This window comes from Gopherus flavomarginatus, chromosome 11 (genome assembly GCF_025201925.1).
Source record: "Gopherus flavomarginatus isolate rGopFla2 chromosome 11, rGopFla2.mat.asm, whole genome shotgun sequence".
Classification (NCBI taxonomy): Eukaryota; Metazoa; Chordata; order Testudines; family Testudinidae; genus Gopherus; species Gopherus flavomarginatus.
This window is the reverse complement of record NC_066627.1, coordinates 5,459,513-5,481,302: the sequence shown is the minus strand read 5'-3', so window position 1 is coordinate 5,481,302 and position 21,790 is coordinate 5,459,513. Positions and strand designations below refer to the sequence as shown.

The window sequence follows — 21,790 nt, the reverse complement described above, 5'->3', positions numbered from 1 at the left end:
CTTTGAGCAGGGGATTGGACTAGATGACCTCCTGAGGTCCCTTCCAACTATGATTCTAAGACTCCATTCTTCCTGGGTTAGCCCACACATACACAAAAGGCTTGCAGATAAATAAACTATTTACAACCAATTGTCTTAGTCAAAGGGACCCATCAAGATCCTAATGCCTCATTGACAGTCCTCACTGGTGTGACTACAACAGTGATACAAGTTTATATCTTATTCTCCTAACTCCACATATAGAAATAATACATGCAAACAAATAAGATGAACACATTTAGTAGATTACAAGCTTCGTAAGGACACAATACAAGGTACCATTTGCATCAAGCATATTCCATTTACATCATATTCACATTCAGAAGCATATTTCCATAAAACATATGGAGTGCAACATCACACTTCCCACTCGGTACTTCAGGGATTTTGGCTTTATTCGATACCCTCCACCTCCTGCACCTCCCCTTTGCCAGGGATAGGCCATGTGGCTCCAGTCTGCGGTGATGGCCATTGCACAGCCGGCTCTGTGTCTGGTCACTCAGTCACATCTCGGAGAGAAAGTGCTGTGGACAAGGAGCCTCCTGCTGGCTTAGCAGTGGCTGGAGCAGAGTCAACAGTCTCTGGCTGTGTCTGTGCCGGGTGATACGGCCCCTTCTTGGCCCCTGCAACAATTAACTCATCTGGAGACCCTGCTTTCTGGGAACGAGGGTGTGTGTGTGTGTGTGGACAATGGGGACCACAGCTGGGGGGCAGCTTCCCATAGCCACTCCCCCTTTATCCAGCCAGGGTTCAGCACGGATCCCCTGGGATCTGATGTTAAGCAGGGCCAGGCTGGCTTGGTACTTGGCTGGGAGACCAAGTGCTGCAGAGTAGGGGTTCAGCAGGGGGCGCCCTCCCCCACCAGTCAGTGCTGACCCCATTATCCCAATGTGGCTCTAGGGAATGCTGTGCTGCAGGGCACAAGCTGTGCTGCAGGGAAGTGGGGGCATCACTCACCTGGCCTCCTCCTCAGGTACCAGCCCAGGGCCCCAATTCCCAGCAGCGCAAGAATGCAGACAGAAACAATCACTAGAATACCAGGTTTGCCTGTGGCCTGGGAATCTGGAAATGTCCCGAGACAAACTGAGCCATGGTGCCCCAAAGCCCTTTTGCCTCTTACTTCCCCTGGGTCCTGCCCCTGCACCTGCCTCATATCTCTGGACTAGTGCCTCCATCCCCTGGTTGAACTGGCCCTCCCAGCCACCCATCCCCCATGTGTCTGCCCTGCATCTAGACAGCCCTTTCTGTGCTTCCCCTCCCAGTCTGTGAGCCCCCCTCTCTCATTTCCCCTCCCTTCTGTGACCCACTAGAACCCTTCTCTGCATCACCTCTTTATTTGCCAGCTGCCCAAAACCCCCTGTGTTTTACCCTCACCTCTGAACGCCCCATTGTGCTCCTCTGCCTGCCCCTCCCCTTTCAACCCCCCAAAACACGTCTCTACCTACCCCTAGTACCTCTCTCTGCCTACCCATATCCTGGTACCCCATAAAATGGTTTCTCTGCACTTCCCAACTCCTTTTTCCACCCATCCCTTGTTTCCATCTCCTCCCTCAGTAGGAGTGGCCCCATTTCTAGTTTCTCCCTACTGCTCCACCTGTTCTGGCCCCCACCCCCAGTACTCACCCCAGGTCACCCTCAGAGGCGCATCCCCCAGGCTGCTGTGTCTCACCACACACACATGCTCTGCAGGGCTGACCCCCTCCTGTCCCAGCTCGATGGAAACCTGGATCTGGAAAGTGGGGTCCCCATTTGGTCGGATCCCGCTGGTCAGCTGCTCCCCCAGGGCCACCTGGCCCCCCCGCTCCCAGGTGACCTCGATGTCACAGTGATAGAACCCAGTCACATGGCAGATGAGGCACTGCTGCTGGTCTTGGGTCTCTGGAACGAAAGCCACGTGCACTGAGGGGTGGGCTGGGAGGAGGACGAGGAAGCAATATTAGTCACAAGAAATGGGGTAGCAGGGGACTGCAGGTCAAGACCGAGGGGCACTGGCAGAGCTGTCATCTGTCTTCTGAGTGGTGAATGGCACAGACATCTCCATCCAGAATCTGCATTGCTGCAGTGGGAGGTGGTTCAGCACAGCAGAAGTCTCCCCTTCGCAGTTCCAGCGCCCTGCCACTCACCAGGCTGCTGGGTGCACTGAGAACCAGCGGTTCTGATCAGTCTGATGCTGCAGCATGTCCTCCCCACTGAGGGAATATCTGGTGACAGCTCGGAGAGCACCAGTGGCATCGTCCAGCTCACAGGTCTTTAGGACTTGCATGTAGTAGGGCTCTGGGGGAAGAATGGCTTTGTGAGCGACTGAGCATGAAGCTGCCACCAGGGGACAGCATAAGGGTGAAATTTTCCCATGCACAGAACTCAGGATTCCGGACTCCCAGCACTCCCCACCCTGCAATCCACCAGGCCCCACTCCTCTCCCAGAGCTGAGAAAACAACTGAGAAGTCCTGGATCCCAGCCTCCCTCCCTGACTCTAACCACTATGTATCAGGAAAGTCACTCCCCTCTCGTGTCCCCTCCCTCAGCTCCCTCCCACCTCCTTTGAGTTGCCCAACTATTCCCAGTTCTGAGGGATGGGAACTCACCCGCCTTTGGGGAGCTGGTGTTCAGATCCCGCACCAGGCCCTGGTACTCGGTCTCCACCCAGGAGTCCCAGGCCAGGCACCCAGCCGTGCGTGCATTCCAGAACTGCTGGCTTTCCTGGTTCCCTGGGCTGTACCCATTGCGGTGAACTCGCCTGCGTGTGTTGCTGTCATAGATTGAGAGCACCAGGTCATTCACCCTTGTCACTTGCAGTCGCTTGGGCAGACCAGAGGCCGCCTGCGGGGAGATGAGCTGGAGATAGGAGATATGGTGAACTCCTGTAGGAAAGAGAGAGTCTGGGATGGGAACGGGACCTAGGCATGTAAGACACCAGCCCAAGGGGACCCTGCAGCACCCAGCCCTGGGGGAAAATGACTGTGAGCTCAATCCCTGAAGGGACCACTTAGGGATGTGGGGCAAAAATCTGGGGATTGGTCCTGCTTTGAGCAGGGGGTTGGACTAGATACCTCCTGAGGTCTCTTCCAACCCTAATATTCTATGATTCTATGAACAGGAGTCACTTACCAGCCAGGGTGATGGAGCAGAGAGACATGAGCCAGAAGGAGACCAAGGCAGGTTTGGGCCAAGGAGCCATCACCCTGGAGGAGGTAGGATTCCAGCTGTACAGGGTGGTGTCTGGGGCCAGGATCCAGAGAACGAGAGAGGGCATGGCTGCCCCTCCCTATGCTGAGCTGTCTGCTGTTCTGACAGGAAACACAAGAGAGGAAATCCAGACCCACAGGCAGAGCAAGCTTCAAGAGAGACAAATCAACCATCACTTCTTGCTGCGTCACAGGAAGCCTCACTCTCCAACAAGACCATAAAGCTTGAATAACTCCTACTGTTTGTTCCTAGTTGACTCTATTATAACATGTTTACTTTATGGGGAGGTTTTCTGTGAGCACAGCAGCAGAGTGGTCAGGTGAGCTAACCCACAGCAGCTGAAATGGGTAGGGAGTATCCAGAGACAAAAGACTTGTGGGTGGTGCTGTTAAGTGTAGAAGGCTGGAATGTCACGCTGTTCAGGTTGCTGGAGCTGTGCCAGCTGCTCAGTTCTTCTATCCCGGAATCTCCAGTGATATCAACAAGGGAACGTCCCTCATTCAAATAGAAAATTGCCTGTCCCATACTCAATCAGTAGGGGGTGCTGTTTCTCCTATATTTCAACAGCAGAGGATCAGTACACATGGGTGCATCTTTCCACACTGCTTCGGACCCTGGCCCTTCAGTGCTGGGCAGGGAAAGCAGACTGGATCATGCTCAAGCCCCTGAGTGCAGCCCCATCTGTTTTCCCTATGCAAGTGGATGGAACTGAGTGCCCTGGGGCTGCGTTGAAGGGCCGGGGTCAGGAAGGGGCTCTGTCTGGCCGGGGCGTCAGTAGTTCCAGAGTGTAGTCTCCCTGCTCACAGAGTCTCTGCCCATGTCCCCAGCAGAGAAGCATAACTGCTGGTTGGTGGCTGCTGCAGCTGCAGCCTGGGGGAGCGAGATGGATAGGGAGCCGGGTTCTGCCAGCCAAGACCACCATCTGTGCTACAAAAACCAGCAAGAAACACCCCTGGTGGATGCAGGTGAGTCCTGCTTGGTATTATTATTAATAATGATAATGATATCGGGAGGAGGGGTGGTGCGGGGGTACTAAGAAAACCGTTCCTTATGTTTTAAAAACAATGTTGGCAACCCTAATAGCTCATAAAAAAAGACGATAGGCACAGTATGGTGACAAAGGTATGCGGCCAGGTGCATTGCCTTCGAGGCACAGTCCTAACACCCTGGCTCCATGGTGACAGGTAAACTAACACACGAGCGCCCAGTGCCAAGGAGCGGTTCAGTCAGCAGTGGGAGTCTCTGTTGTCCCTTGACCACACATAGGGATAAGGCAAAGTGCCCCAATATTTATTGACTGAGACAAACAATTTACATACCACCTGATGTGTTTCATGATATCTGCTTGTTACCTTCCCTTGGTCCTGATATCTTTGACAAAATATCCCTATACATTGTTCCATCAAACCATCTTATCTTTTACTAGATTGGAGTGTATCTGTACTAGCCTTCTGAAATGTATTTACATAAATATCTAGCATATTATTATTTTGCCATTTATATTATATTACTCTGGTTCACAGCCTTTGGTTCAGGCCTCAGGCCCTGCACCAGGCCCCATGCTTCAAGCTTTTTCTCTCTCTACTATATTTGGATGTGGAGGATGTGGATGAGCGGCACAGGTATAGGGAGAAAGGTTGTGGCTGTGGATGAGGTGTGGGTTGCAAATGAGAACTGGTGGCTGGCAAGCCTTCCATTTGTTGTTTGTGAAAAATCTGTATTTTACTAGCTGATGTCGAGGCAAATGAATGTGGTGCTCTCAAAGACATGCAGCATGGAGTTTTGAAGCTGACCACTGTGGGATAAGAAACCGGTGGATTCTGGCCATTTCCTGGATCACAATGTGACGTTGTACTCCATATTTTTATAAAAATATATTTATAAGGGTGAATATAACTGGAATATGCTTTATGCAAAAGATTTCTTGTAAGGTATAGTTACAAAGCTTATAATCTACTGAGTGTGATCATCCTATTTGTATGAATGTATCTTTCTTGTATCTGAAACTAGAAATATGACATATAACTCTGAGGTCCCATTGTAATTATGCAAAGTGTGGGCTATTAATGGTGGTTTGGAATCTTGATGGTTCCCATTATCCAGGGCAATTGGTTGTAAATGGCTCTGTTTACCTGTAAGACTTCTTGTATACATGTGTGCCAGCGAGTGGGTAATGAAGTCTCCCAGGACATGTGATCATGTCACCTGAACTGGAATCCAGCTTTAACCTGGTGCTTTTCCATTGAGAAGGAGGAGTGGGAACCCACAGAGAGACAAGGGATTCCTGCCTTTTTCCAAAGCCATTAAAGGGGGTAGAACAGAACAAAGAAGGTCCCAGTCATGTGGAATCCCCTGCTTTTCATCTAAGGTGCCTGCTGGAACTGACAAGGTCTGTTTCATGGGAAAGGATTGGGCCCAAAATAGGAAGGCGTCTAGTGAATGAAGCTAATTGGAACATCTCTGAGGGTGAGATTTACCTGCATTCAGTTTCTTAATGTATTAGGCTTAGACTTGCACATTTTGTTTTATTTTGCTTGGTAACTTACTTTGTTCTGTCTGTTATTATTGGAACCACCTTAATCCTACTTTTTATACTTAATAAAATCACTTTTGTTTATTAATTAACCCAGAATAAGTGATTAATACCTGGGGGAGCAAACAGCTGTGCATATCTCCCTGGAGACAGCAGCACTTCTTAAGCTGTTCTCAGTGAAGTCTGCAGTTTTGGGGGCATGGTTCAGACTCTGGGACTGTGTTGCAGCAGGCTTGCGTTTCCGGCTCGACAAGGCAGGGTTCTGGAGGCCCAAACTGGCAGAGAAAAGGAGCTCAGATGTAGTCTCAGCACATCAGGTAACACTCCCAAGGGGGTCTCTGTGACTGAACGCGTCACACACAAGGTACCATAAGCTTGCAGGAGAGGAAGGAGTGGGCCATGAGAAGGGGATTCCTGATGACAGGCTGATCTGCGTGGAGAGAGGTGGCCTGTGCTGGCGTCACATTTCACCCACCCTGCAGCATCTAAGTAGTTAGGTTGTGATCTATATATAAAAGAAGAGAGGGAACCAAATGCCATAGCTAAGCTTTTTCAATCTTAAACCTGGCCAGTGTATACACAGTGCTAGTGGAGGGAAGCCATATTACAACTGGGTGTATTAGGAATGCTGGATAATATAGATACTGTGAAAGTAGAATGAATTATATAGTAAGAATAGAAAGGATTAAAGAAATGTTGTCTGTATCTTTAAGCAAAGTTGTTGGAATGTTGCAACCAGGTGTCAGGAATACAGACATTAACATAGAACAATTGCACCGTTTAAGGGCAATTGGTGAAGCATTAGCCTTAGATCGATAACAGTTAGTAAGGAAATAGGATATGCATGCTGTGCCCCAGGTGAATTTTACTGTTTTGATTTCTTTGTCCCTTTGTCTAAATTCCCGCTCTTTTATCTGTATAAATAAGACTGTTTGGGCCTTGCATGGCCACTCACATATTCTGAATGTTATTGGCAGAGCGCTGCGCTAATAAACAGAGTGGTCTGACAAATTGTGAGTCCTGATTCTAACTTTGACAACACAAATCTGGCAATTCCATATTTCCAGTTGCCCAGTGTTTTTTAAAGGTCTTGTGTGACAAGCGAAGCTGCCTTTTCTCTCATGCAATTGCATGAGAAGCCTATTTGTTTGAGCAAAGAGTAAGGGAGTGACCTTGAAAGGCAATAGGCATGAGATACATCATTCTTGGACAGATATTCATTCTGACTGTGTTATCCGGGGTTCTTTCAACCCAAAGCTCTTGGTAACTTTTACTCGGTGCAAGGTGGTGTCAGGAAATAAATCAGGGGAGACACGGCCATCCGACCGATAGATGGCTGGCACAAACAGGACAACACAAGAGTGCTTCCACTTAAAGCTAAACTTTGTCTCAAGCACTTACACACGTCCGCAACGGGTTAGTAAAACGCCCCCAACCCTCAATAATTACCGAAGCTGAGTGTGGCTCTAGAGTGGCACAGCGGCAGCCCATCTGCCAGTGCAGAACACAGGATGCATACAAAGGAAGAGACCAGTCCAACCACCTCAAACATTTTCCCCTTATTTATACATTGAGTAATATAATGACATGTCACTTAAAGAAACCTTGTTAAGCAAGCAGTTTCAACAGTCAAGCAAGAGGTTCCTTCGGATTATTGATTAACCAGGTATGGGTTTTTCCAGAGTTTGCAGCCTTAAAGCCCTAAAAGACCTTCCTGGGGGCACATGCTGCTCTTCTAAAATGCACGTATCAGCAACTTCAACACAATTCTTATCAGGAAGGAGGCGAGGTCAAGCTGCCCTTTCTGGGGCACCCAAACCCCCCTCCACTCTTGCCTTGGTCAAGCTGAGGCTGCTGCATGGCCACTTTATGGCCTGCTCAGCTGGCTGCTTTTAGCAATAAGCAGTAGTGGTTTTAGGCACTTTACTGGTTTGCCAAAATCTCTCCATACAACTACTTCTATTATCCCCAAAAGGATAAAGGGAGACGATACCACCTGTCTACATCTCTGTAAATTTCTTTTAATATATAGGACAAATTTTAACACATCAGCGAAATATTTCCTTGCGTACTTGTAATGGAAAATGCTGAAACTAAGAAGGATCTGGTCTTTGGGATATATCCATAGCTTTTGATTTGTTCTAGTTAATACAAAAATGAGAGATCTTTCCAAAAATATCAACTACATTCAATAATGATAGGATTGATGAAGATGGATTCTTCAACAGTACAAAAACATTACTGGCATATACACTGATTTTCTATTCTTTCCTATTTATAGTCACACAGCTGAGTGCTGATGTATGTACATTGCCAGTGGTTCAAGAATGAGATTAAAACAGAGGAGTTAGAGGGGACAGCCCAGTCATGTCCCTCTTTTTAGGTGAAATGTGGGAGAAATAATTGTGTTGATAGTGATGGGCAAGGAGAGTTTTATAATACTGTGACCCAGGTCAGGAATATTGGTCCAAATCTGAATTTTTTAGTACAGCCATTCGATAAGGCCACTCAACCCTATCAAATGCTTTCCCCATATTGAGAGATAAGGTTATGAAGGGTACATGGGAGATCTGAATTTGCTGGATCAGGTGAGCAATTTTTCTAGTATCATCAGCAGCCAAACTTCTTTTAATAAAACCAACCTGATCTGTTAATAATCGGTGGTATGGTGATATTCAGTCATGTCACTAAATATTTTGCAATTATTTCGCTATCTGTATTCAACAGGGATATGGGGCACAGATGCAACCATCTTTGTTCATCTTTGAGATTAAAGTAATTAAAGCAGTCCTCCTGTCAAAAGTAAGGAGTAGAGGAAAGTGGAATTGCACAAACAGAAATGTTAATAGCCTGATGCCTTAAGGTATGTCTCTAAGTGATCAGACAATCACTTTGATATGGATATATGGAAAAACTACAAGCCCGAAACCAACAGTTACACTTCATGTGAAAATGAATATGGTTTAACCCTTCTGCCAGTTGGAGTCAGCAGCAACAAGGGCCAGGTTTAATATCTAGGAGTTCATTTTCAATAATACAACACAAAACCTGCTTGAACCCTCACTGAGTACCCAGTTATGCACCCTCCACTGGGTGTCTATAGAGGCAATACTTTACCTGTTGCAAGAACAGAGTCTAATTGTAGAAAATACACTTTTAAATAAAAGGTGGAAGATAACTTGGCATTAACTTGGGGGAATGCTGCAAGCAGGAGTTGTCAGCATAAAATCATGAGCAAAACACACACCCTAGAGTATGCTGGAGAGTGTCCTTTTGCCTCAAGTTCTTAAGTCCAGCAACCAAAAGTTCCTTTAACATGCCTCTCTCTTCTTCCTCCAGTGCATCTCACCCACAATTGTTGTTCTTGATCAGTGAAGACCCAGACTTCAGAGGTGCATCTGCAGAGCCTTCCTCCTACCCTGGCAGCGGGGGGGCACCTTGCTTCCTCAGCTGTCTCTCCAATATTAGCCATTCTGCTGGCTGCTCACTGCTCTACTCTGCTGGCTCCTCTGCCATCCACTTACCTCTGTGCTCCACCGGCCAGCCCGCTGGTCACTCACCACTGCACTCTGCTCGGTCGGCCACCCTACCAGCCACTCACCACTTCCCCAGCTGCCCTGATGGTCCCTTGTGACCCTGACAGCTGCCCTGATGGCTACTCACCACTCTGCTCTGCACCCTTTGGGATGTGTTGATGTTCCACCATGTAACAGAGCTCTCAGTTGTTTCAGCTGTTAGTGGGGAAGTCTCATGGCTAGTGCAGGCTGGGCAGTCTCTTGCATCAAAGACACTGTCCCAAGGCAGGTTTAATGCTTAGGCCTGGTTATCAGTGATTTCAGCACTATTGGTCTGCAACAAGGCTCTCCATTGAGTCTCAATTAGCTCTGTTATTACAAAGTGAAAACAGGAAGGGTCAAATGATGTCTAGGACCCTTAGGGAGGGCCCACACCATGAAGTACAAGTATTTGTCCCCACCCTCTTTCAACTTCACTGGGCTTTGGCACCCATGCCCCCTGCCTAGCAAATGTAGTTCAGTTGAGATTTTGTCCTTAGTCAGGGTGTGATGGCATCCCCTGGGTGCACCCTGTATTGTGGGACTGCTGAGCCCTCCAAATCCAACAACCTCGGCTGTCTCTCACACTGTGATGCTGATGTAAAGGTACAATCCTCTGGTAGGTACTTCACTTACACAGCCACTTACGGGACACACCCAACTAAGGACACACCCAACTAAGTTATATGAACGATCTCCCAGCCACTCATGAAACAATAATAGAGAGCTTTCAGCCAGTTTCCTCCAGCTCACCAGTCTTGCACCACAGAACTGTCCCGTCTTGCACTGGTCAGACACCTGGTCAGGGTAAGTTCATTACCTAGTTCACCACTTCATCAAAGGAAGTGGACCTGCACCAGCATTTGTAACCTGAGCTTGGATTTCTTCAGACACTTTTACCAAAACACAATGTTTTAGGTAAAATAGAAAACAGATTTATTAACAACAGAAAGATAGACTTTAAGTGATTATAAGTAGCAAGCATAGCAATCAAAGCTGATCACCTAAGAAACAAAAATAAATTTGCAGTCTAATTCTAATTTAAAGAGACTAAGCAAGATTTGAATCAAGCCATGTTTCACCATGACAGATAGTACAGCAGGTTCCTCAGTACATAGACTGAGACTCTTTTCCAGCCTTGGACCAGATAGGAATGGAGGTGGGAGAGGCTTTCTCTGCATCTAGAGACAAGGCTCTGGAGGGAGCATCCAACATCTGAGCTTGCTGGGTCAAGTGAGCGATTTCTCTCATATTATCAGCAGCCAATCTTCCTTTAATAAAACCAACCTCATGTGTGTACGACTGATGGGATGGTGATGTTTAATCGTGATGCTAAATTTTCTGCAATTATATTTAGAATCATAGAATATCAGAGTTGGAAGGGACCTCAGGAGATCATCTAGTCCAACCCCCTGCTCAAAGCAGGACCAATCCCCAACTAAATCATCCCAGCCAGGGCTTTGTCAAGCCTGACCTTAAAAACTTCTAAGGATGGTGTCGTAGTGTAATTCCCAATTCTGGACCTTAGAGTCCAAAATATGGGTACTAGCATGAGTTTCCCTAAGCTTAATTACCAGCTTAGGTCTGATATGCTGCCACAAATCAGGACTTAGAGTCAGAGGCCTGATAGACCTCTGGTCCCCCCAAAACCTTCCCTGGGGACCCCAAGACCCAGATTCCCTGAGTCTCTCAACAAAGGGGAATAAACCATTTCCCTTCCACCTCCCTTCTTCCTCCCAGCTCCTTCCCGCCCTGGGAACACTAGGAGATCACCTGGTTCAACTTCTTGAATCACCACACGGAGAGGAGTGTTACCTTCCCCCTCACCCAGAGGCAATACAAGCTGCGTGAATATAACACAAAGAGAAAATTTATCCTTCCCTTCTCCCCACCAATACCCTTGAACCTTAACTAAGAGAAAAAAATCAAACAGGTCTTAAAAAGCAAAACTTTTAATAAAAAAGAAAGAAAGAAAGTAAAAGGTTTATCTCTGCACTTTAGATGGTAAACAGTTACAGGGTCTTTCAACTTATAAACAATAGAAAGAAACTTTCTCCAGCAGAAACACAATTTAAGCTACTTCCAGCAAGTACACATATGTAAATGAAACAAAAAACAACTTAAAAGACTATGACCGCCTTTTCTTACTCACAATTCTGAATAGATAAGAGACTGTAGCAGGGAGATTAGCAGAAACCTGGTTGCACCTCTAGTCCCGTCCAGGACCCAGAGAGAACAAAGCCAAACCCAAAACCCACAAACAAAGGCTTCCCTCCACGAGATTTGAAAATATCTTGTCTCCTGATTGGTCCTCTGGTCAGGTGTTTGCAGGTCACTGTTTGTTAACCCTTTATAGGTGAAAGAGACAGTAACCCTTAGCTATCTGTTTAAGACAGAAGAAGATTTCAGCACCTCCCTAGGGAACCCATTCCAGTGCTTTACCACCCTCCTAGTGAAAAAGTTTATCCTAATATCCAGCCTAAACCTCCTCCACTGCAACTTGAGACCATTACTCCTTGTTCTGTCAATCTGTGTTCAATTGCAATATGGGGCGGAAGTTGCCACAGATGACACCATCTTTGTTCCTCTTTAATATTCAAGTAATTAAAGCAGTTCTCATGTCATGAGACATGATTCCTTTTTGGAAAGTTTCAGTGAAAAGCTTTCTACCAGTAAGGAGTAACTGCAAAGTGAGGGGCACAAAAATAGAAATGTTAAGAACATGAAGCCTTAAGATGGCTCGGTGTGATCAGGCAATCACTTTGATGGGGTTACATGGAAAAACTATAAGCACATAATAAACAGTTACACTTTGTGTGAAAATGAATATGGCTAACATGATTTTATGGTACATAAGGGGTAAGGGTTGCACTATGGAGGTAAGGTGCATTCCCATGAAACATGGAGGGTTTATCACAAATGGACAAAACAACTCTCAATAAGACATGCTATTTAATTTAAAACCCATAGAGGCTCCAACAAGGAGTCATGATAGGTTTGGTTTTCTTTTTCAGACTGCTGTGTGCTTCGGATGCAAAAACCTACCCAGCACCAAGACAGATCAGTGAATATAAGAATAGAGCTTAACCATTAACACTCTTATCCAAAAGTTCTGTTTAGTCATGGTGTTAAGTAATCACTATTAGGAAGTACAAACCCATATGGCAGTATTTTGTAAATGGAAAAAGAATAATTGCATTAAAACTAAGCAATTATATAAAACATTGTAAACCTCTTGATTAAAAACAAATCCAACAAGTAGCTTAGGGTTACATCCACTGAAATTATCGTTGAGTACTATTTAGTTTATTAATAGGCGAAGTGTTACATTTCGCCAGTCTGCAGTCAGTGGTATTTGGTCAAAAATGGTTGCACAACAATGAAAGATGTTACGGACAAAAAAGAAAACTTTTAAATGCATGAGTCTGCCAAGGTGGGGCAGCAGTGAAACCAAAGGCAGCTTGATGGAATTGGAAGGGGATCAAGATGTCTGGGACGGGTGTGTCACTCAGAAAGCAAACTGACAGAGAGATGCTGTGGGAACATGACCAAGCATTTCAACAGAAGCTAGCAGCAGAACTCCTTGATCCATTTCATGAGTAAGGCTTTCAGCCAGAATTAACATCAAAAGTACCATATTATGTGATAGCATATAGGCTTGTTTGTTAGCCTGAGATAGAATTTGGGGTTTTCCTTTTTGATACATTTATATTTTATACTAACATGTGTTGTACCGTACAACTGGAGAATTGCTAACGTAGTTCCTATCTTTAAGAAAGGGAGAAAGAGTGATCCAAGTAACTATAGGCCTGTTAGTTTGACATCTGTAGTATGTAAGGTCTTGGAAAAAATTTTGAAGGAGAAAGTAGTTAAGGACATTGAGGTCAATGGTAATTGGGACAAAGTATAACATGGTTTTACTAAAGGTAGATGGTGCCAAACCAACCTGATCTCTTTCTTTGAGAAGGTGACAGACTATTTAGACAAAGGAAATGCGGTAGACCTAATTTACCTCGATTTCAGTAAGGCATTTGACACGGTTCCACATGCGGAATTATTAGTCAAATTGGAAAAGATGGGGATCAATATGAGAATTGAAAGGTGGATAAGGAACTGGTTAAAGGGGAGACTACAACAGGTCGTACTGAAGGGTGAACTGTCAAGGCTGGAAGGAGGTTACTAGTGGAGTTCCTCAAGGATCGGTTCTGAGACCAATCTTATTTAACCTTTTTATTACCGACCTTGGCACAAAAAGCGGGAATGTGCTAATAAAGTTCGCGGATGACACAAAGCTGGGGGGTATTGCTAACACAGAGAAGGACCGGGATATCATACAGGAAGATCTGGACGACCTTGTAAACTGGAGTAATAGTAATAGGATGAAATTTAATAGTGAAAAGTGCAAGGTCATGCACTTAGGAATTAATAATAAGAACTTTAGATATAGATTGGGGACGCATCAGTTGGAAGCAACAGAGGAGGAGAAGGACCTTGGGGTATTGGTAGATCACAGGATGACTATGAGCCACCAATGTGATATGGCCGTTAAAAAAGCTAATGTGGTTTTAGGATGCATCAGGCAAGGTATTTACAGCAAAGATAAGGAGGTGTTAGTACCGTTATATAAGGCACTGGTAAGACCCCACCTGGAATACTGTGTGCAGTTCTGGTCTCCCATAGAATCATAGACTATTAGGGTTGGAAGGGACCTCAGGAGGTCATCTAGTCCAACCCGCTGCTCCAAGCAGGACCAATCCCCAGATTTTTAACCCAGTTCCCTTAATGGCCCCCTCAGGGATTGAACTCACAACCCTGGGTTTAGTAGGCCAATGCTCAAACCCCTGAGCTATCCCTCCCCCCATGTTTAAAAAGGATGAATTCAAACTGGAACAGGTTCAGAGACAGGCTACTAGGATGATCCGAGGAATGGAAAACCTGTCATATGAAAGGAGACTCAAAGAGCTTGGCTTGTTTAGTCTAGCCAAAAGAAGGCTGAGGGGGGATATGCTTGCTCTTTATAAATATATGAGAGGGATTAATATTAGGGAGGGAGAGGAATTATTTAAACTTAGTACCAATGTAGATACAAGAACGAATGGGTATAAACTGAACACTAGGAAGTTTAGACTTGAAATTAGACGAAGGTTTCTAACCATTAGAGGAGTGAAGTTCTGGAACAGCCTTCCAAGGGGAGTAGTGGGGGCAAAAGACATATCTGGCTTTAAGATTAAGCTTGATAAGTTTATGGAAGGGATGGTATGATGGGAGAGCCTAATTTTGGCAATTGATCTTTGATTATCGCCAGATAAGTATGCCCAGTGGTTGGTGATGGGATGTTGGATGGGATGGGATCTGAGTTACTGCAGAGAATTCTTTTCTGAGTGCTGGCTGGTGAGTCTTGCCCACATGCTCAGGGTTTAGCTGATCACCATATTTGGGGTCGGGAGGGAATTTTCCTCCAGGGCAGATTGGCAGAGGCCCTGGAGGTTTTTCACCTTCCCCTGCAGCGTGGGGCATGGGTCACTTGCTGGTGGATTCTCTGCAGCTTGAGGTCTTCAAACTACAATTTGAAGACTTCAGTAACTCAGGCATAGGTTAGGGGTTTGTTATAGAAGTGGATGGGTAGGGTTCTGTGGCCTGCTTTGTGCAGGGGGTCGGACTAGATGATCACATTGGTCCCTTCTGACCCTAGAATTTATGAATCTATGAATCTATAAGAACAAAAGTCAAAGACACTGTGTGTTACACCTGCCCACGAGGAGATGGGTGAAAAGAGAGAAGAGATGGAACTAAAGTGTCACAGGGTATGGTGGGAGTGTGACATGTGAGTGTATACTGGAAGGCTGTCTGGCCAAGGTTAAGCAACCAGTTAGGAGGGGCAAGGGGAATGGGAGTCAGGCATAAGAACACTAAAAGCCAAAGCCTGGCCTTGGCCAGAGCACAACCTCACTCCTTATCCCTCCCATGGGATACAAAAGAGATGGGATGAAGACCCTAGACCCTCAAACCTCGAAATGGAACATGACCATAAGTTGTAAGGGGTATCTCTAGGGGCGTGCACTGTGAGTATATTTGGGCCTGCTATGGAGGAGGAGGTGGGAATGGGAAATGAGAATGGGGACAGGCGAATGGGGACACAGGCTAGGCTCTGTGGCATCAGAGCTGGGAACAGAACACTGGGAAAACAGATTCTCCTGGCGTGTAGAGCTGTAGATCTGCTTGCTTGGAACTAACCCCAATAAACATCCAATGGCCCGCACTTTGGATTTCTGTCATCTGCTTTCTGTCTGCGTGACAAGAAGCAGAGGAGAGGGTGAAGGGAAAACCTTCTAACATTATGAAAGGCAACAATTAAAAATTATTAATAAAGAGTTTTTAACTATATATACCATCCCCTATCCACCCAGTTACCTCCTTTAGTGACAATCCCCTTACAGATTTTGATGTACAAGCCTAGATTCTTCTGGATCCCACTTCCAACTCACCAGGGTGTAACTTCATTATTTTCTTCCCATATGAATTTATATGACCATGCCTTCACCCCCCTTGCTCCTTCCTGGCCGGGTCACCAGGGCACCTTGGGAGGAAAATTCTAACCACAGGATAACCCCCATTTACTTGCCAGATAATTGGAGAATCTCCAGAAATAACACAGACACATACAGTATATCCAATATAGTAATTATATTAAACAGGAGATAGAACATAACATAATATAACAGGATAAAACACTAGTTTCAGGACCACCAGTGCCCACACTGATAATACCCTTGAATTTTCCCAGTCATGTGACCTGATACAGCAAATGCAAAATTAGTGTCCCATTGCTCCACATACTTTGTAGGGCCCTTGATGACCTGTGACCGTGGTATCTTCTGTGCCGCAGTTAGCAAATTGGCTGACTAGGTTTAGTAGAGCCCAAAAAACTCATACCTGTATAAGATGATAAGTCCCTCCATTGTTTAATAGGCAGCAGGTAATAAAATCCTCAAACCCTGACCCTCTGGCTTCAGGGCAACAGTTCAGGAAGTAGGGAGTCTCCTACACAACTTCCCTGACCAGCTAACTAAAACATGGCGCACTCACAATGCTGAAAATGATCCTCAGGTTCAGAGATGATGATGATCCTCAGGGGGCTGATGATCACTACTGGCAGGTGTCCCCTTTGTGCAGGAGTCAGGCTGCTTCTGATCCCAGGATTTCCTCTGGCCTCAAAGGGGTGCAAAGCTCAAGGTGCAGGTTACAAAACTATACTAAAAATCCAAACTTTAGTGTCCTACCTTAGCACTCAGACAGACTCACAGCTGGTGGGAGCCCTGGACTAGCAGTCAGAGCAGAGCTTGCCATGTGGTGACAGATCTCACCTAGGTAACTGGTGCTAACTCAGTCTGGCTGGGGGAAGTTTTACCAGCAAAGCTCTACTAACTGGGAATAACTTGAAGAGTGAAAGCACCAAGCTGAGGAATCTCGACCCAGGTCTCCAGAAGCCAGTTCTCAGAGGAAACCCTACATGCAGGCCTTGAACCAACCCACTCCCCACGCACCCAGACTCTCCAAAATGGCTTCCCTGACCCCCTCCCCAAGCTCCCGGGGAGGGCATCTCACTCCCTATTGGTCAGGCTTGTTCTTCTTCCCGCACTTTCACTTCTCAACCATTTGACTCTGCCCCCTCCTCTGAGAAGGCTGCCTGCTACCCTCCTGCAAGTCAACAGTAGCCCGTCATCCTAAACTGTGTCTCTCCTCTCTCCCTCTTAGTTGTCCAGCAGACTCAGTCTTGCCTCAGCTTCCCTTCCTCCCAGGGACAGGGTACTTATCCCCAAGTTACATGCACACAGAGCCTCAGGGACCTAGGTAAGTTCGTTGCAGGTTTATATATATGACATGAATCTAATAAAAAAACTTTCTGAAAGTGAAACTGGTACTGATGAGTCATGTATCTAAATGTGCCACAAATTCACAAACGGAGAATGACTGAGAGGCTGCCTGGCTGAGGACAAAGAATGGAAACTAGGGGTGGTTTTAGGGGGCCTGGCATCTATGGGGCACAGGGATGATTGGAGAGTGGGGAACAGCACAGGACGGAGGTTCAGCAGAGGTACATCCCATCCCACTCTGTAACCTCAGGGATATTGGCCTTATCCGTGACCCCCCAGCACCTCCTCTTTGCCAGAGATGGTCCATGTGGCTCAGCTGATAGCCCTGGCACAGCCAGCTTCCCATCTGGTCACTCGGTGGCATCCAGGAGAGAAAATGTTGTGGAAAAGGCACCTCCTGCTGTCTTAGCAGTGGCTGGAGCAGAGTCGATGGTCCATGGCTGTGTCTGCGCCTGGTGATACGGCCCCTTATTGCCCCCTGTAGGGGAAGCCCAACCAGGAATTTACTTATCTGGAGACCTTGCCACCTGGGGCTCGCTCCTGCCCCCTAGAGTGAGGGTGCATGTGGATAGGGGTATGATCTGGTATACAACCCCCACGCTGGGATGGAAGGGGTTAAAAGACTATACTGGGCCCAGCTAGCCCCACCCCTCCAACCCTGCAAGCATGTTCCAATTGGAGACGGCGTTGAAAAGGGAGCAGCCCAGCTCAGAAGGGGAAGGTTGCGAGGAGCAGACCTACCCTGCAGCCTCCTGCAAAGGAGTCAGAAATGCCTCCCAGGAGGCCGGGATGCTATTCACTAGACCACCCAGCCCAGCCATGGACAGGGGGCAATGCGGATTACATTGGTGGGGGGCTTCCCACAGCCATGACCCTTATCTCCAGCCAGGCCTCAGCACAGAGCCCTGGGATCACAAGGAAAGCAGAGCCAGGCTGGCTTGGTACTTGACTGGGAGACCAAGTGCTGCAGGGTAAGAGCTCAGTCCTAGGGGGCGCTCTGCTGCAGAGGGTGGGGAGGGGGGCTCAGGAGCGGTACTGGGGGCATCACTCACCTTTCCTCCTGCTCAGGTACCATCCCAGGGCCCCGGCGCCCAGCACAGTGAGGATGCAGCCAGCAATGATCAATGGGACATGAGCTTGGCCCATGGTCTGGGAATCTGGAAATGCCCCAAGACACACTGAGCCATGGGACCCCAAAATCTCTTCCACCTTTCCCCTCCCCTAGGGCCTGCCCACCCACTCCATGCCCAAGAATCCTAAGCTAGCAATGTTCCTTCCCCAGCCAGTCTGCCCAGCTCAGCCACCCATCCCCCATATGGCTGTCCTGCAGCTAGAAACCCCATTCACTGCCTCCCCTGCCTCTCTGTGAGCGCCCCCCCTTACTCCCTCTCTGGTTTTCCCTCCCCTCTGAGTCCCTCAAAACATGTCTCCACCTCCCATAAGACCTCTCTCTGTCTAACCATCCCCTGGTGCCCCACAAAACTCCAGCTCTGCATTACCTACCTCCCTCATCACCCACACACCTCCACCATGCCCTCCCCTCAATCGGAGGCACCCCATTCCAAGCCTCTTCCCACTCTTGCCCCCCAGTACTCACCCCAGGTCATCCTCAGGAGGTCACTCCCCAGGCTGATGTGTCTCACCACACACACATGCTCAGTGGGGCCGACCCCTTTCTGCCCCAGCTCAATGGACACCTGGATCTGGAAGGTAGGGTCTCCATTTGGCCGGATCCCACTGGTCAGCTGCTCCCCCTGGACCAACTGGCCTCCCCGCTCCCAGGCCACCTCGATGTCACGGGGATAGAACCCTGTCACATGGCAGATGAGGCGGCACGGCTGGTCCTGAGTTCCTGGGACAAGGGCCACACGCACTATGGGCTGGGCTGAGGGAAGGAGAAAAAAGTGTTATTAATCACAAGGAATGGGATTGCAGGGGCTGCAGGTCAGGAATTCAGGGTCATCGGCAGAGATGTCACCTGTTTTCTGAGCAGTGAACGGCACAGAGCTTTCAATCCAGAGCCTGCATCGCTGGGGTGTGAACAGTTTCATCACTCCAAAAGTCTCCCCTTCGCGGTTCCAGCGCTCCGCCACTCGCCAGGCCGCTGGGTGCATCGAGAACCAGCGATTCTGGTCGGCTTGGTACAGAAGCACGTCCTCCCCATTGAGGGAATATCTGGTGACAGCTCGGACAGCACCAGTGGCATCATCCAGCTCACAGGTCTTCAGGACCTGCATGTAGTAGGGCTCTGGGGGCAGAATTGTAGTAGTAGGATTTTATTAATATAATTTAGAATAAAGGATAAAGAATAATAATGTAGCATGTATTAAATGTAGTGGTGTATGATTTGAGCATATCCTGCCAGGCACCCTTTTTGAATAACAGAAAGGAATGGCCTAATGGGCCATTGGTAGAGATACATCAGCCAGAATCTGTGTCTGGACTGACCACCAGAGCACTCCCCTCCCAGGACTGGAACAGAGTCCAAAAGTCCCGGCTCCCAGCTTGCCCTGCTCTAACTACTCCTCTGGGAGAGCTGGGCTAGAACCCCAGAGTCCTAGTACCCCTTCAACCACTATGTATCAGGAATCACTCCCCTCTGGTGTCCTCTCCCAGCTCCCTTCCACCTCCTTTGAGCCGCCCAACCATCCCCTTCCTGGGTCAAGTGGAATGCTGAGACTCAAGGACTCACCTGTTTTTGGGGAGCTGGTGTTCACTTCACGCACCAGGGCCTGGTACTCGGTCTCCACCCAGGAGTCCCAGACTGGGCACCGAGCACTGCGCACGGTCCAGAGTTGGTGACTGTTCTTGTCCCCTGGGGTGTAGCCGTTGCGGGGAGCCATCCTACCAGTGTTGCTGTCATAGGCTGAGAGCACCAGGTCATTCATTCTCTCCACACTCAGCCGCCTGGGCAGCCCAGGGGCCCCCTCTGGGGAGATGAGCTGGAGATAGGAGAGGCGGTGAACCCCTGTAGTAAGGAGAGCAACTGCAATAGGAATGGGATCCAGATATGTGGGACACAATCCCAAGGGACCCCCTGCAGCACCCAGCCCTGGGGAAGAGAGACTGAGATGGGGAATGGATCCCAGGCGTAGGCAGAAGATGGTCACTTACCAGCCAACGCAATGGAGCAGAGACACATGAGCCAGAAGGGCACTATGATAGGTTTGGCCTGAGGTGCCATCACCCTGATGGGGACAGAACGGAGCTCTGCAGGTTAAGCCTGGGGCCAGGACCCAGAGAACTGCAGAGGGCACAGACGCTCCTTCCTGTGCTGAGCTCTCTGCTGCTCTGACAGGAAACAAAAGAGGGGAAACTCAGACCCACAAGTTGAGCAAAATTCAACAGAGACAAATCAACCATTTCTTCCCCACATTGTTCGCTGTGTCACCGGAAGCCTCGCTCCCCAGCAAGACTGTGAAGATTACACAACTCCTGTTGCTTGTTCCCTTTGTCTCAATTATAACGTCTGTTTACTTTATGGGGAAGTTTTCTGTGAGCACAGCAGAAGAGTCGTCAGGTGACCCAACCCACAGCTGTTGAAATCAATAGGGACTATCCAGAGACAAGACTTGTGGGTGGTGCTGTTACGTGTAGAAGGCTGGAATGTCACGCTGTTCAGGCAGCTGGAGCTGTGCCAGCTGCTCAGTTCTTCTATCCCGGAAGCTCCAGTGGTATTAACAGTGCCAACAGTCCCGTATTACAAGGGACGTCCCTTATTCAAATAGAAAATTGCCTGTCCCATACTCTAGCAGTACAGGATGCCTTTTATCCTATATTTCAATGGCAGAGAGCCACTACATATGGGTGCATCTTTCCGCTCCCCTCCGGACCCTGGCCCTTCAGTGCTGTGCCAGAAAAGCAGATGGGGCCATGCTCAAGCCCGAGTGCAGCCCCATCTGCTTTCTATGCACAGGTTCTGTATGGCAGGGCGAGTGGACGGGGCTGTGCATCCTGGAGCTGCACTGAAGGGCCAGAGCCAGGAAAGGGATCTGTCTGACAGGGGGGTCAGTCTTCCCAGGGTGCAGCTTCCCCACTCCCAGAGTCTCTGCCCCAGGGGCCATCCCAGGGACCGCAGGGATGTGCCCGCCACTTCTGGGAGTGGTGAGGATCCAGGACAGGTAAGCCTGTTCCCCAGCATGCTGGAGGCATGCCTGGGAGGAAAAGGGGTGAGTTTCCCCAGCAGTGGAATGTAATTTCTGGTTGATGGCTGCTGCAGCTTCAGCTTGGGGGAACAAGATGAGCAGGGGGCCTGGTCCTGGCAGCCAAAACCACCTTCAGTCCTGCAAAAACCAGCAAGAAACACTCCTGGCAAATGTAGATGAGTACAGCTTAGTATTAACAACGATAATGATATTGGGAGGAGGGGTGGGATGGGGGTGCTAACAGAACAGTTCCTTATTTTTGAAATACAATGCTGTCACTCCTATCACAAGCAGATAAGGCAGCCTGCTAATTCAGCAGACCTCAATGTTGCTCGTAAAGAAAGACCACAGGCATGGTTCGGTGACAAAGACACTCGGCCAGCTCTATTGCCTTCAAGGCACAGTCCGGGTGCCCTGGCTCTGTGGTGACAGGTACGTTAACACATGGGTGCCCAGTG

The 21,790-nt window shown here is 48.1% G+C and overlaps 1 protein-coding gene, 1 long non-coding RNA gene and 1 pseudogene across 3 annotated transcripts; 1 reads left to right on the top strand and 2 right to left on the bottom strand.

Moving 5' to 3' along the window:
• Positions 1-263: 263 nt before the first annotated feature.
• On the bottom strand, positions 264-3,674 carry LOC127031576 (rano class II histocompatibility antigen, A beta chain-like; annotated as a pseudogene).
• Positions 3,675-3,845: 171 nt separating this feature from the next.
• On the top strand, positions 3,846-5,851 carry LOC127031578 (uncharacterized). The gene is made up of 2 exons (XR_007768565.1): positions 3,846-4,191; positions 4,750-5,851. It is a non-coding gene; the product is annotated as an uncharacterized LOC127031578 (long non-coding RNA).
• Positions 5,852-15,982: 10,131 nt separating this feature from the next.
• Positions 15,983-20,692, bottom strand: LOC127031542 (DLA class II histocompatibility antigen, DR-1 beta chain-like). Of its 2 annotated transcripts, none has more exons than XM_050918470.1 (6): positions 20,302-20,692; positions 19,880-20,173; positions 19,166-19,435; positions 18,785-19,072; positions 18,240-18,344; positions 15,983-17,665 (listed from the first exon to the last, which is right to left on the bottom strand). In XM_050918470.1, the coding sequence occupies exons 1-6, from the start codon at positions 20,369-20,371 to the stop codon at positions 17,538-17,540; spliced, it is 1,155 nt and encodes a 384-aa protein (XP_050774427.1). In that variant the 5' UTR covers positions 20,372-20,692; the 3' UTR covers positions 15,983-17,537. The 2 variants fall into 2 exon arrangements, with proteins under 2 accessions (XP_050774427.1, XP_050774429.1); XM_050918472.1 differs by having other exon boundaries at positions 19,880-20,155; positions 20,302-20,690.
• Between the last annotated feature and the right edge of the window lie 1,098 nt (positions 20,693-21,790).